We start from the raw sequence: 13905 nt of genomic DNA, 5'->3' as shown, positions 1-13905 counted from the left end.
GAAAACTACAAGAAAATTTAAAAACACATACTTGAAGACTGAGTCTAACAATACAAAATAGAGTATGTTTTAATTTTAGCATTTACTATACAACTCAATACTGATACAGCCCAGAGAAAACAGCTTCACTGACATGTTTTTAAAAATTTCTTCTTTTTCAAGGATTTAAAAGCAACACTTGAGTACAGTAAAGAAAACGTATTTTGTCGTCTTTTTCACGGTATATCGTCTTTATACACATATAGAATTAGATCAAAGTGGATCAATGTGGGTACTTGTACCTTTAAATTTTTATATGCATAAGGGTTTACCCAGTATATACAAACAAGTATATAGAGAAGCTTCGTCTCTGCGTCATATCATACATGTCAATCAGGATGTTGACGATGACAACAGCTAAAGCATTTATGTAGATGACCATCGGAACATCAGGAGTATCAGGGTTACCGTATCGCACGAATATACTGTAACGTGCGAATTGAATAGATAGGTTTCGAAATATAACCCTTTTATTTCATTGTCTTACAATTGGGGTATGGGAACGACGCTGCCGTTATAGTTTTCATCCATTGTAGCCTACCCGTGGATAAGTGACTCAGATCTGAACAACTGTGAAGAAAAGCTAGGGCTCATATGCGTCTGTAATTTGCATCCTTCTAACGTTAATTTACTTATGATTTCGTTATATATAAGAAATATCAGTCAAATTTTTGTGTATACAAACCTTTGTTTAGCCACGATCTACCCCTCAATCGCCCGCGCGACCAATGTGGTCCGTCCTTAAAAAAAATCATCGTTATCATTATTGTTGGTATTGTACCCGATATATATTTACATATCCATTCTTGTCTGCTTTGTTTATTATTCACGGCGACTATTTAGCTGTATCAACGGGGGTGCACGGTTGAAGCACGGTATGCGTGTGAAACGGTGTTTGCAATCGACCGGTAGATAGATGCTGTAATGAATTACGACACCTTCCCTTGGCGAGTGTGAGTTTGGTTGAGCGCGAGAGTGAGTCTGACAACTTCGTGTCAGTCCTGAGGCTGGCGTTCTATGCCAACAAGTTTAGTTCGCGTAATTAATAAGTTAGGGCTCAGTCCTTATAATAAGTTTACCCTCGAGTAAGGGAGACGGAACATTTTTTTTTCGAAGATTTTTCAACAGTTCCGGGAGCGATGGAACGCGGCATCGTAGCCCGTGGCATCCAGCAGGATTGGTCGAACCGGGAGTACATTGAAGTCATCTCAGGAAGCATTAAGAAGATCGCAGATTTTCTCACATCATTCGGTAGGGAAATGGCCAAAGTCGAGCGTATATAGAACTGTCTTATATTCAAATACAGTATCCCAGTCACTTTAGTAAGCCAGTTACTTTAATTTTGTAACTGTAGGATCATACCAACGAGAAAACGACTCATTTTTTTGTATGCAGAAGCATATATCATGTGCTAATGCAACTCAGTGCTAAAGATCCAGAATTCGGATTCCTGTCCCTGTGATACCATAAACAGTCAACCCAATTCTTTCTTGCTTTTGAAGCTTTGTTTCTTTAATACATCGATATAAGATGCCACTGGGTCTTAATTGTAGCCCACCTTAGCTGAAACAATTGATATTGTTCGCTGGAATGAAGTTCGATAGTTATGAGCTGAATTTTCATAAATTCGAAACTTAAACAAAATATTAAACGTTCGTTTACCAGAATCAAGCCTAACGGTTACTAGCCTCTTTCGTTAACGTGGTCCCAGACTATCACAGTCTTTAATTTACTAAAGAATTGTAGCAAAAGAGCTAAGCGGTTTCATGTTTTACTACAAAGATTAGAATAATGAAAGCTCTGTGACGTATGTATTTTTAACAATTACAAGTATTTTGTCGTCACGGGCTAGGTTTTAACGAGAAGGTGTTTTTGTTCCTAGGTAAAACTATTCAAAACAGAAAGAGTTTTAATGAACAACGTACTGCTTTGTTGTCATAGATATGTCCTGCCGCGCGCGACTTGCGACGTTGAACGAAAAGCTGACGGCGCTCGAACGGAAAATCGACTATCTCGAAGCCAGGGTGCGTTATTGTCTTTACTGCATTGTTGTCACTGTAAGCGCGAACTGCCGATACAAGTAGATGATGCAAAAAGACTGGTGAATGCAATACTATCTCGTAGATATATAACAAACAGTTCGATGCTGAAACACCATGCCCGATTTTTAATGATATGTCCACATGGTATAAACAAAGACGTGGCTATGACCATTGAATAGAGCTTCGTTTCAGACGTAGTTACTGATATGCTATAATGCGCTCTTTTTCCTCACCAATAATTTACTAGCTATTGCCTATAAGGCTAAGTTACATATCTAAGAATATGCTTTATTTTCCTTTTTAGGTGACTAAGGGAGAGACCCTCTCGTAGGACCCTAGCCTCGAGGCTCATGCCCCACCAGTAGTAGTCCCCCAGAAACAGATTGTCGCTATTGATGCCTAACACAGCGTCGGAATATCATAGCCGGAAATTAAATTGTCCGTAATATTTGCACATGCAACCGGACAATGCGTACGCGCAAGAAACTTCACAAAGAATATGATTCTACGTAGTTGCAGAACAAAGACATCTGAGAGATTTGCTTGCTAATTAATAATATTTATCTAGAATCCGAGGAAAGCTACCCGAATAGTACTGGTGGACTAATACACAGAGTTGTTCGCTGGAACAAAATCGTATCTGCCATACTTCAGTAAACACCTCGTTTATCAAATGATCTAGCGGAGTGAAATCAAGCTGGTTATCACTGAAGAAGCTATTTATCATCTTCACGAACAGCCAACATTGATACTGTAATATACACTGAATTTGGTAGTCGATGATCAAACGAGTACTACAGAGCCTCGACCTTAATCGATCGCATCGTTAACGGATCGCGTCAGAGTTTCTTCACATTCCTTCAGTTTGCATCGACCGACTGAGCTAGACGTTTTGGTCGTACAGTATTATATACAAACATTTCCTTTGGTAAGCCCGATTGGTACGTTTTCTTTTTACGTTCAATTTGAGATCGTCGAACAGTGAATGTGTTCAACATTTAGCAGCAATTGCTTCCCACATGCTAAGACATAGCGGATAGGATGAGTGGAGGCGTTTATTTGCCCTCTTTGATATATCATTTCCGTTCACAATAATTGAGTGCATTTGTGCACAGCAATACTAGATGAAGTTTAATTAGATCAAAATTTGTGAATTGAGTATTCTCGAGGTACTAGAGTTGTATAATTTTAAAATACCGACAGCAAAAACGATTTGAAAAACAAATGCAGTACACAAAAAAAAAAGACGAAGTTCTTAAGCAGAATTCGAGAATCCAGTTTTGTGAAAGCTATTTCAAGTTATTCGATAACATCAAGGATTCTTTTACGTCACTTCAAATAGGCTCAAGTTCGACCGTTGTTAAATATTTACCTCAAATCAGTTCGGGTAAACACATATCTGGACAGACTTATGCTTGCAGAATTATTCCTACAGTATATTATGCTTTCTAAAAGTTTTTTTTTTTTTATTTCAGTTATTAGCGTACATGCTGCGATAAAAAAAAAAAAAACTGAAAACTCTGTGTACCTGCGTTGTCCACAGAAAGATTGGAATGGATAATGAAATTAGTGTAATAAATATGGTAATAATCTTAATACTAATAGCAATGAAAGTAGAGAATGCAGGCTCACATCAACCTATCCATGATCAGTTGGTGAATTAGGTAGGACACGCGTAAACATACTGATAATTAGTGTTGATCCGCCCAGATGATGTAACGATATTTTCCGAAAAAACTCATACTAATGAAATCGCAGCATATGCAGCTGATGACTGCGCTGTTAAATAGAAACGTAATACAGAAAAGTTGGGCTAATTTAGAGCCTTCCTTCCTTAATAAATAATACTGTAATAGTGGAAAAGTCATCCATCCAGAGAGTACTGCAGAATATCCAGACTAGTGTTGTTATTGATTTAGCGTTACGTGTATTGAATGTTAATATCTAAGCCTCTACCAATTGAAGTATTCTGCAATTGATCTAAGTAGGTGGAATCGTCTCACCTTCTTAATTACGGTAGTGCGATTTTAAACTACTCGAAAGTTCATGTTTAACGCTAGGCATTTATGTGCTAGATCGTAACTAAAATTCTCGAATCGTTTTTAGCTCTTACAAAAAAGCAGCCGGTGTCTGCATATGAAAATATTCTACATAAATGGCTTAGGAAATTCGTAAATGGGCAATAAAAAAATCCGGAAGTTTGAAAATGATTAGACGGACATTTGCGTTTAAAGTCGAATTGTTCGATACGATGAGTATACATTTGTAGCGGGTTCGTGGACCGTATTTCGCCTCAATATACGACACCTTCAGTTGTCTCGTTTATATACTTTATTATATAAGTATATAAACGCACTATTATATGTGCCAGTGAAGAAGCAGTTACTGTGTGAGCAACGTCGATTATGTGATCGACAAGCTACTGTGGCTTGCGTCTATTTTATTCGTACCTTAGTGCATATTAGCTATGGGCTGCTTATCGACATTGTTCTAATGAGCTTTTCAGGATGACTTTAGTGGAGGCGGAGTGAAAAAACGATCAATAAATATCAGGAAACTCATTTGAAACGTTTTTCTAGAAAGAAAAAAAAAACACTTATTTGTAATAATAGCAGTTACACTAATTAAAAGCAGTACTTAGAGTATGTGAATAAAAATGTTTTAGAACTACTAAATGAGTCCACTCCGTATAATTTTGTCATAAAACTTCAATCAAATTGAAAAATATTGACCCAAAACTGCTTCCTTGGCTGCAAAATCACACCTCTTTGCGATGTGTCTCTTAGCATCTCTAGCTGATACTTAACGTGTATCCTCATAGGTCTCAAACACGTTTACAATATAATACCTACACGATTGATAGCCTACAGATGTTAAATTGTAATTATTGATTCACAATTCGTGTATTGTTAACAAAAGGAACCTCTATCGCTGCGAAATGCATAGTTTATATCAAATGATGTGAAAAAATGTTTAACTAATTTTGAATTTAATTTTCAGTTTGATCGTACAGTATAAGCGAGCGGGATGTGCTTCTGGTGTTTGCGAGTATTTTTTGGAGTCTGGTTTTCATCCAGTTTCTAATAATAAGTACGAGAAGCATTTCGAGATTGCATTCTTACGAACGTTGATGATCGTTGGTTTATAGGTGTATGTTAACACGTGATCTGAAAACAGCAATTTTAGATTAATCAAAAATATATATGCGCAAGCAGTATTATCGCTGCACATGTTTTTTGTGCAGTCTTCGCATAACCGGTTTCGGCCGAACTTAACAAGATGGCGGGTCTATTTGGCTTTTATAAGAAGCGGAGCATTTTCATTGCTATCAGGTGGATGGCCCAGTTGCGCACAATCAACGTCTGGTATCCGATTATCCTGATTAGATAACTGCCGATGATAAGGGCACGTAATAAGATCTAGCATGGGTGTGAGCGAATCATACGTACATATTTCAGTCACTTGTCTTTGGGGGAACGTGAAGGACAATAAATATCGGTATAGTTTTAAAACGTGATATTGTATTTATGATTTTAACATTTTATTTTTACGAAAAATTTTTATAGATTTTAGAATATTACGAGCTGCATGGTGAAACCGCGTATCACAGAACTAACCTTTGCTTTATGTTTCGTCGTGCTCTTACAATCATGGTTTGTTTGATGTTCATATCGATTTATGAAAAAAAAAAAAAAAACTAACAGATAAACCCTAAAGAAATGACCAATAGCACGATAACACAATCTCTGGTAGAGTCAGCCGTCGGCCAGATGTTCGCTCTTGCTAGAAAAATCTGTATATTCAATCCTCTAAAACCTATTAGAAATAATTACATCGACTCTAAGTGCTCTAAACACCCCACTGCCCCGTTTAAGGTATTGATCTATACGAATGGTTTTGTTTACCGTGTAAAAATTATTGAAGTTCATCGGTCAAGTCGCTTCAACGCTGCAGGCTATTTGCCTGTGTACGTGTATATACAAAAAGGGTCATTTCGATTCGTGCAAACTTTGGCGGGTCGTTTGTTCGCTATACGTAATAGCAGGGAAAAAAGCCAGTTCTTTTTAGAGCAACATGAAAAACTTATCATGGCGAAAAGCAGTACGTTATTTTTGGAATTTTATCAACATTTAGCTATAATGCTATTTCTTTAAGCGGCCAAACCCCTATCAATATTAAGAGCTTTCCTTTTTTTTTCCCGAAATCGAGAGTCTGCAGTAATGCCATTTTTTAAAAAATCCGAGGAAGACTTTCATGAGACATATCGGAAGATCTTCCTTCAGATTTAAAAAGCTAGGAAATTGATCAAAGCAGCCCAATAAGCCACCTTTGATGTATTAAGGTTTTTGACCCAAAAATTATTGGTTGTTTTTGGAGAAAAGAATATAAGTTCCGCTTTTTCACTTCTTATAAGCTTTTTAGCCTTGAAAAATCGTGGCGTATTTGTGATTTTTCGCCTCCTAGTAACTTACAACTGAGTTTTTTTTCCAGAATATTTAGTATGTAGCGTCTTTAAGCGACCCTTTAACGAGTTCACATTAACCAATCTTGTTCAACATATGATTAATATGAAAACGTTATTTGCACAATAGAGAAGGTATGTTTTGCAAACGACCAACATGTGATTTAAGACCCGAATCGAAGCTCTAATCGCAGTGCGTAGTGGTTTAGTATTTAAATATATATATATATATATATATATATATATATATATATATATATATATAAGCTTCAGGAATGACATTTCTAGCATATGCTATAGAAAACCAGTCTTGATTTGTTTGGATATGGTCTCAAAAACAAATCACAAGGAAACACCCGGATATGGGTGCCCCATAATGTATATGATGCGAACAGCAAAAATTATATGATGTAATCAAGACAGCTTAATCATACATTTTATTGAGCTAATAATCGTCATTTAAAAAAAAACTATGAAAAATATATATAATTATGAATTTTGAAAATGGCGTATAGAACTTGATTCCATTACTAGAGAAAATATGATACAGCAGTAATGGCCGCTAACTGGTACTTTTTTAGCTGATGCAATATGCTGCAAGAGACAACCCAATTGTAAGTAATGTAAATACCGAATCCGCAAAGTAGCATGTACATTGATTAACGAAAATTTTTTATTTCTATCGTTAGGAAGCTCTTAGTATTCGAGACTGATCTCAAGAGAGGTTTCAACTTTTATTATAAACTTATTTTAAGTTCTTGTTTCACTTATTTATGATAAATTATCGACTCTTGAAAATAGAATCCATGGCACACAAAATAACAAAAAAAGGAAGGCCCCTCAATAAGCTCTGCACTGTAGTATATAAAAATTTACGTGTGCTCAGAAGCGTCGTTAAGTAGACACAAACCTGTTAGATAATTGGCTCTTGTTAACAGCAATCGTATCTGCAAATGGAACGGAGACGAACTATAGTTTTGTAATTAAGAATTGACCAATCATTAACATACGTCACAGTCACTTCATACAATATGTCTAACTAAACGCGTCGCATTTTACGTCTGGCACGACTGTTAATCATTTCGTCAAACGGACGATATGTTCAACTAACTTATATCATATAACTTTTTTAATCCCAAGCAACTTTTACTGCAAAAGTGACAACGGATTTTTTTTTTACTAGTGTGCATTGTTTTATTCTGCATATATATATATATATATATAGATGCATATATATATACATTGGCACTCTGATATATGTAAATGTTTGTATTACAAAGTAGCTGCGCTATGTAATTACATATTATAAATGCACAGTCTTTTCTGTACCTGCCTAAATTGCCAGTACCTTCTCTGTCAAACGCCAGCGACTGGGAACTTATATCAATAAGTCAACATCGTTCAAAGTGAACCACGTCCCTCGACGCCCGCGTTAAGGTCATCTCAATGTTACAACACACCTTAGAAATAGGTTGTTTTCGCAATAATAAAAGTTATATAGGGTCAAATTTTACCAGTATTTGCGCCAGGTATCAATGTCAAGCTCGACCTAGATGCAGGTAAATCTGCTTGATTTAAAGAACCTTCCTAATTCCGAACATATACACTTTGCCTGTTGACCACAGGCAATAAATGATTTTTGAACCATCATATTCACAACTGCAATCTTAACCAAAGGTTTAGATTGGCTTCCTTTCGCAATAAATTAGTCTTACTTTAGCCATTGACCACGCTCAAATGAAAAAAAAAGGGCGTTCCACAGTTGTCTGAGCTTTTTCGAAATGCAACTCCTTGTAGTGGAAGCCCTATGTGGGCCTATACACCAATGAAGATCTAATCCTAGGACTGCACAATGTTAGGACAACTGATAGTGCAAATACGCATTTTCGCTACTTCTTAACCTTATTCTAGAATATTAAATCGGCATTTCGGTTCGTATTTCGCTATAGATTCTCGTGTCAGCAACAAAGCATTCATGCTCCCAATAGCTAAACGTGGTTTATCAGGTATTATCCATCGAGCCAGCCAACTGAGTCGGCCGTCTACTATTGGTTAGCTTTTTGAAAGCGCTTCATAAATTCTATGAGCTTCATGGCTTGAACAACATCCATAGCGTTGAAAACTGATGCGCGAATTCCTCCAATGGACCGATGTCCCTTTAGCTGAATCATGCCCGCGTTTTCGGCTTCCTTTAGGAATTTCTTTTCGAGTGCGTCGTTTGACCGAATCCTGAATGGAATGTTAGTTCTCGATCGGCAAGCCTTGTCGATATTGCTCACATAAAAACCACCAGATTGGTCAATGAGGTCGTAAATAGCTTGGCTCTTCGCAGCACTCCGTGCCTATCAATGTGAAACAATTAAAAAAGTTAAATCTTAGTCTAGTAAACAGGATGTCAAGTTGTCTGAGCCACGAATGCATCCTATTTTTACACAAACAGTTACATCGATATGTGCGTTTACTTGCTGTTAATTTCCTGACGGTCCTTTGATATTTACCTGCATGCCACTTACGCCGCCTTCCGATTTGATCCACTTGAGCACGAGTCCAAGCAAGTAGATAGCATATGTTGGAGGGGTGTGATAAAGCGAATCGTTTTCAGCAAACACCTTGTAAGCCAATATACTTGGGCAGACCGATGCCGGGACAGCAACTAGATCTTCGCGAACGATGACGATGGTCACTCCAGCGGGCCCAAGGTTCTTCTGAGCGCCAGCAAAAATGACCTACAGAAAACAATAACATGATAGTCCTTTACTAAAATCATTTATCCTTGACGTTTGTCCTTGGAATCGTGTACTTAATTTTTCATAGATCTAACTACCATGTAATTCTATTTACGGGCAAAAATTCTACGATGCGTTCTCCACCGGCATAAGCCGGATCTGCAAAAATGAATATCTATTGCTCTATATTTCGTTACTTGCTAGACAGATTTGAAAAATTTACAGCTCATAAACGATATTCAATTGGGATAAGGGAAGGCATCGCGCCTTTCATTATATATATATATATATATATATATAGATAATGGTCGGCAAACAAAAGAACATTGCATATTTTACGCCAAACTTGGAGATGTCAACGGGGCGCGTAAGAATATTGGACGACATGTCACAAACGATCGGGCACGACGATACGTCTGGCACTTCAGGGAACTCGACGCCGTGAATCGTCTCGTTATCGCAATAATAGAAATAGGCAGCGTCGGGCGAGAGATTCCATTCGGAGGCGGGTGGAACTCGGGTGTATTTACTCGTCTTCGGTGTCACCAGGTTAACTTGAACGTATTGTTTGGCCTCCTCGGCAGCTTTTCGACTCCACGTGCCTATGATCAAAATGGCAAATTTGCGATAACTATTATAGCGTTCATATAATCTGAAAAATATTAATTTTGATGTCAAGGTAGATGTTTGCAAGATACTCTTTACAGTCTTCATAAAATCGTACTGGTAAATAGCGATTCCCATAAATGTTTTTAGCCTAAGATATGTATCTGAATGCCTCTGAACGATATTACGGTTGTTCTCTTGTGTAAAAAATATTTCTGTTATTACTTTGATATTCATAAATTATACAGCGGTGTTCCGACCTTGTATAGACTAAGAGGAGCAGACTGTGAAGCTTTTTGTTTACTTGATGTAATCTTACCGATAATGTTTTATTTTCTTGATATTAAGCCCGCTGCCGCAACGTATCGTAAAGGCGAGGACAATCACTCTTTATAGAAGTAATTTACTTGTATATGTGGACAGTAGGGACCTAAATCTTATTAAGGTTATTAGAATTCACTCGTTTAATTTCCCACAAATATGAACTGCCCCTTCATTTGGTTCTTTGATGAATAAATATTCACCTTATATTGCATACAAGGTAAGCGGGCGTAAATTACGATCCTAGCAGGAACTTGGTTTCAGTTGCATTGTGTATCATTCAGTCATGAGAAGGACAATATAAGAACAATTTGGCGAAAAACATTATGTAAAAGTGTATTCTGTGTAAGTGTTTTACCTGTGACTAGATAATCGGCCTTTTGTTCGTTGAGCTTGGGACATAGATTTAATGGAATGGCGGCAAATTGCCCCGTACCACCGCCCTGCATGAAGAGAACCTTGTAAGTTGGAGGAACAGAAAGGAGTTCCCGAAGATCCCTCTCAGCATCCTTGATGATTCTGTCGAATGTTGTTGATCTGCAATATTTATGGTAGCAGTGCAAAAATATGAGACAAATTATTTTAGGTGAAATTAACGGCTGCAAGGTTTTACATTGTTGTCGCCCATGTTATGTTTGTCATCAATAGGCATCAAGAAATGCCTTTTGTTATTATTAGTGTTCCCATTTTCACTTAAATGAAAGTCTGCGGAATAATGTCTTAATATATTTTACATTTTTCGACGTTGATTTTCGATAAATGTGTGGCATACCTGTGGCTGAGCTCCATTACGGAGCAGCCTGATCCATTATAATTTAGCATTTCTTGTTGAGCCTGTTTTAAAACAGGGAGGGGAAGCGCGGAGGGTCCTGCTGAGAAATTCAACATACGGCTTGCTTCGGACATGTTTGCGATAGGTCTATCTGTTCAACGAGAAAGAAGTAGACGAAATAATTAGCTTACCTATGAATTAAATAAATTAGTTACACCAAGTCTATATGTTGAAAATAGACGTGACCAGTCGATTAAGACCGTCACAAGCATTACATGCAATATATATCCCACCTGGGTACGCCTACAAAGAGCGTCTATCAACCTCATTGGAAGCACCCTTTGACACTAGCGTCTTTTTCGATGACGCAGACAGCGCCAATCAGCGCTAATGCAATCCTCGGTGCCGTCATAGCGAGAATAGTGACTTCTACCTGGCATTTTTGAAGTTGCCATTACCGTCGACTGGTCTGTTTTAACGTCAGGGGTACGCGTGTTCCGCTTGCATACGAGTTGGAAAGCACAGCATGTGCGCGCGCCCCGTGTACATCACGGTCGGCGATAATGCTGAGAATATCTAATTTATCTACCAGATTCGAACTGAGGAAGTAAACTATTCAACCTCAACGATTCCACAATCACTAAACAAAAGCTGTGAGTTACTTCTTTCCCGCACGAGACTACGCATAAGTGGAGAAAGTTATTATACAAAATACATATGACTGGTGCACTCTTACTCAACTATACATTAAACGTTCTTCGATATATTGATACGTAGGTTACGCCGTTCATATATAATACACCGGAATATTAGACGCGATATGAATGCACACAACTGCAGTCATGTTCAATTTAGGATATTGCCGACAATCTTAAAATGAAAATTAACAAATTGTAGCAAACATAAAAAGCAACAGTTTCTCTGGGCTCGCACGCAGACCCATCCCTCGCTCACCTTACTTGGCTGGCTACGCAGGAGCAACTGGCCAGGCGGTGCTAACGAACAGACGGACCGCTAAAAGTCAGCTAGCTGCTTGGAACGGCTAGTGGACAAGAGCGGCTTCTATTGGCGGCCCTGTGTCGTATATTCATTGCCTGACCCTCTCCAACCTCTCGTGTGTTCATGTGGCGCGCAGGTTTCATTAGTCCAACGTTGTTTGGGGCGCGATTGCTTGCTTCGTTCTCCGAATAATAGTAATAATCGCTATTTGCCGTTTTATCCGCTTTGCAAACAGAGGGAACGCTTACTCATTATATTCTCGCTACTTTCTTTCGGTCTTAAAGTTAGGTGGCATTATTGTTGTTATATGTCTCTCCTCGTCTAAATTGGGGTCATCCACGTGATAGGGTGCAGCTTACTTCAAGATAGGAATATCCCCTTCGTTATAAACATTTGATGTTTTCGACGCCCATATAGGATACAGATTCATACCTGTACATAATCGGATCAGTCGGATCCGTTTAATCCAAACGAATAGGCGTTCAATTTAGCCTTGCAACGTCTATAAAGTGTTTCATTCTAGAATTAATAACATGTCGGACGATCTGTTTATGCTAATCAATATATGGGTACGGCTTTTTGCATGTACCGATAGAAATATCCTTGACGAAGTTGATCGTCGATTCGGTTTGACCACAGCTTCAAATTGACACGTGAGCCGGCTAGCCTATTATGCAATCTAACCATCGATCATAGGTGCGTCAGAATTTCTAGACTTTTTGGCAAAAGCATAAAAGTACTAAACATTATACCAAGAACGTTGACACTAGTTCAAAGTGTGGTTGCAATCATAACAAGGATATCTTTTGGATCTTGAGCAAGTCAGCGGCCCTTCCAGCAATTGGTCTTTAAAGCCGCGCTAAATATTATCTTATCGCTGAGATATCAAAGACGTCTCTCAGTTTTATTGTCCTCCGAAAGCTTCCGCCGGACTTCGGTGGTATAACATTTATTATTGGAACTTTCGAAGACGATTCGAGCAATAACAGGCACTTTAGATTTAGCCTCTAAGAGGGCATCGGGACGTTATATTCATTAAGTATTTATTTTCGCGCATTCTTAGACATTTGTCAAGCTGTTACGATGGTCTTCCAGTCGTAGAACTTGATTTTCGTACTGCTTCAGCGAACAGGTACTCGTCCGGTGCAAGCTCCGAGTGTTAACCCGAAGCAGTGAATTTTAACACTTGAGGGGAAGAAAGACCTGGTCTTAGACATATAGGACACGGCCTCTATTCTCGGCGGAAGTTCGTAAGATAAAGAGATACTGGACGACAGCTGCCTTTATATTCGAAGGACTAACCTCCTGGATGCGTTTGCTGTTTTGTTCTCGAAAAAGCAGACCTTTTTCGCGTTATATCCATATTCCATAACAAACATAGACCGCACTCGAACGACGCATAGAAATCATTAATAGTAAGTGTCATCTCTTACTGGTGATTGTGTCAATGGCGTCCACGCGTGCGTTTGTAATACGTAGCAACTATTGGTGTTGGGTTTAATATTATTAAATCGGCGTAAAGCGTTTTTGCTATACTTCTAAGTGGTCACCTATCGCAGATGGCCGGACCTACATTGTGGATATACGTTTCTCCGGACTAATTACTGCGGCTGAGGGTGATAAGTTATCGATGGTGCAATAGCGCTATCAGGCATTAACATTAAAAGTGAGATTTTCAAGATTCAGTGCGACCGCAAAGCTATGCATCCTCAAGAAACACTGGGTCCTCGTCATTAAGGTCAGACCTATTAAATAGCCGCGAAAAAAATGATCTCTTAAAGTCCTATCAACGAAAAGCTGCTTTTCAAATGCAAATTTCGAACCTGCGGACGATTTCCGACGTCCAACGAAACTCTACAATACGGCTTTGCTGCCATTTTTCGGCAATACCGAAGAGATTGCCGCTAGTTCACTAAGCTCTTTCGCATGTATATATAT

The 13905-nt window shown here is 38.3% G+C and overlaps 3 protein-coding genes across 6 annotated transcripts in view; 2 read left to right on the top strand and 1 right to left on the bottom strand.

Moving 5' to 3' along the window:
- The first annotated feature begins 838 nt into the window (after window positions 1-838).
- Window positions 839-5598, top strand: HSPC300 (hematopoietic stem/progenitor cell protein 300). Of its 4 annotated transcripts, none has more exons than XM_086972015.1 (4): window positions 839-914; window positions 1156-1290; window positions 1981-2063; window positions 2386-5598. In XM_086972015.1, exons 2-4 carry the CDS (start codon window positions 1179-1181, stop codon window positions 2410-2412), a joined length of 222 nt encoding a protein of 73 aa, XP_086828141.1. In that variant the 5' UTR covers window positions 839-914; window positions 1156-1178; the 3' UTR covers window positions 2413-5598. The 4 variants fall into 4 exon arrangements, with proteins under 4 accessions (XP_086828141.1, XP_086828143.1, XP_086828142.1 ...); XM_086972017.1 differs by having other exon boundaries at window positions 861-992; window positions 1168-1290; XM_086972016.1 differs by having other exon boundaries at window positions 861-992.
- A 1356-nt stretch (window positions 5599-6954) lies between these two features.
- LOC111269233 (phosphoserine aminotransferase) lies at window positions 6955-12011 on the bottom strand. The gene is made up of 6 exons (XM_022848682.2): window positions 11923-12011; window positions 10969-11119; window positions 10555-10733; window positions 9609-9871; window positions 9042-9269; window positions 6955-8885 (listed from the first exon to the last, which is right to left on the bottom strand). The coding sequence occupies exons 2-6, from the start codon at window positions 11100-11102 to the stop codon at window positions 8589-8591; spliced, it is 1101 nt and encodes a 366-aa protein (XP_022704417.1). The 5' UTR covers window positions 11103-11119; window positions 11923-12011; the 3' UTR covers window positions 6955-8588.
- Window positions 12012-12158: 147 nt separating this feature from the next.
- LOC111269234 (phospholipase A2 large subunit) overlaps window positions 12159-13905 on the top strand; it is a 34297-nt gene continuing 32550 nt past the window's right edge. Inside the window, exon 1 of the mRNA XM_086972013.1 lies at window positions 12159-13705. The gene's annotated coding sequence lies outside the window, so the exon portion shown is untranslated. The remainder of the gene's footprint in view (window positions 13706-13905) is intronic.

This window comes from Varroa jacobsoni, unplaced genomic scaffold (genome assembly GCF_002532875.2).
Source record: "Varroa jacobsoni isolate VJ856 unplaced genomic scaffold, vjacob_1.0 scaffold_1366, whole genome shotgun sequence".
Classification (NCBI taxonomy): domain Eukaryota; kingdom Metazoa; phylum Arthropoda; class Arachnida; order Mesostigmata; family Varroidae; genus Varroa; species Varroa jacobsoni.
The sequence above is the reverse complement of the archived record's forward strand: the minus strand, read 5'-3'. Positions and strand labels throughout refer to the sequence as shown.

Excerpts from the sequence above, each read along its gene's own strand:
- HSPC300 (XM_086972015.1), top strand. The coding sequence starts at position 1,179 with ATGGAACGCGGCATCGTAGCCCGTGGCATCCAGCAGGATTGGTCGAAC. Across the intron at positions 1,291-1,980 it reads AGATTTTCTCACATCATTCG|ATATGTCCTGCCGCGCGCGA; the intron begins GTAGGGAAATGG and ends TTGTTGTCATAG. Across the intron at positions 2,064-2,385 it reads TCGACTATCTCGAAGCCAGG|GTGACTAAGGGAGAGACCCT; the intron begins GTGCGTTATTGT and ends TTTCCTTTTTAG.
- LOC111269233 (XM_022848682.2), bottom strand. The coding sequence starts at position 11,102 with ATGTCCGAAGCAAGCCGTATGTTGAATTTCTCAGCAGGACCCTCCGCG. Across the intron at positions 9,270-9,608 it reads TTGACATCTCCAAGTTTGGC|GTCATTTTTGCTGGCGCTCA; the intron begins GTAAAATATGCA and ends TGTTTTCTGTAG. Across the intron at positions 8,886-9,041 it reads GCGGCGTAAGTGGCATGCAG|GCACGGAGTGCTGCGAAGAG; the intron begins GTAAATATCAAA and ends TCACATTGATAG.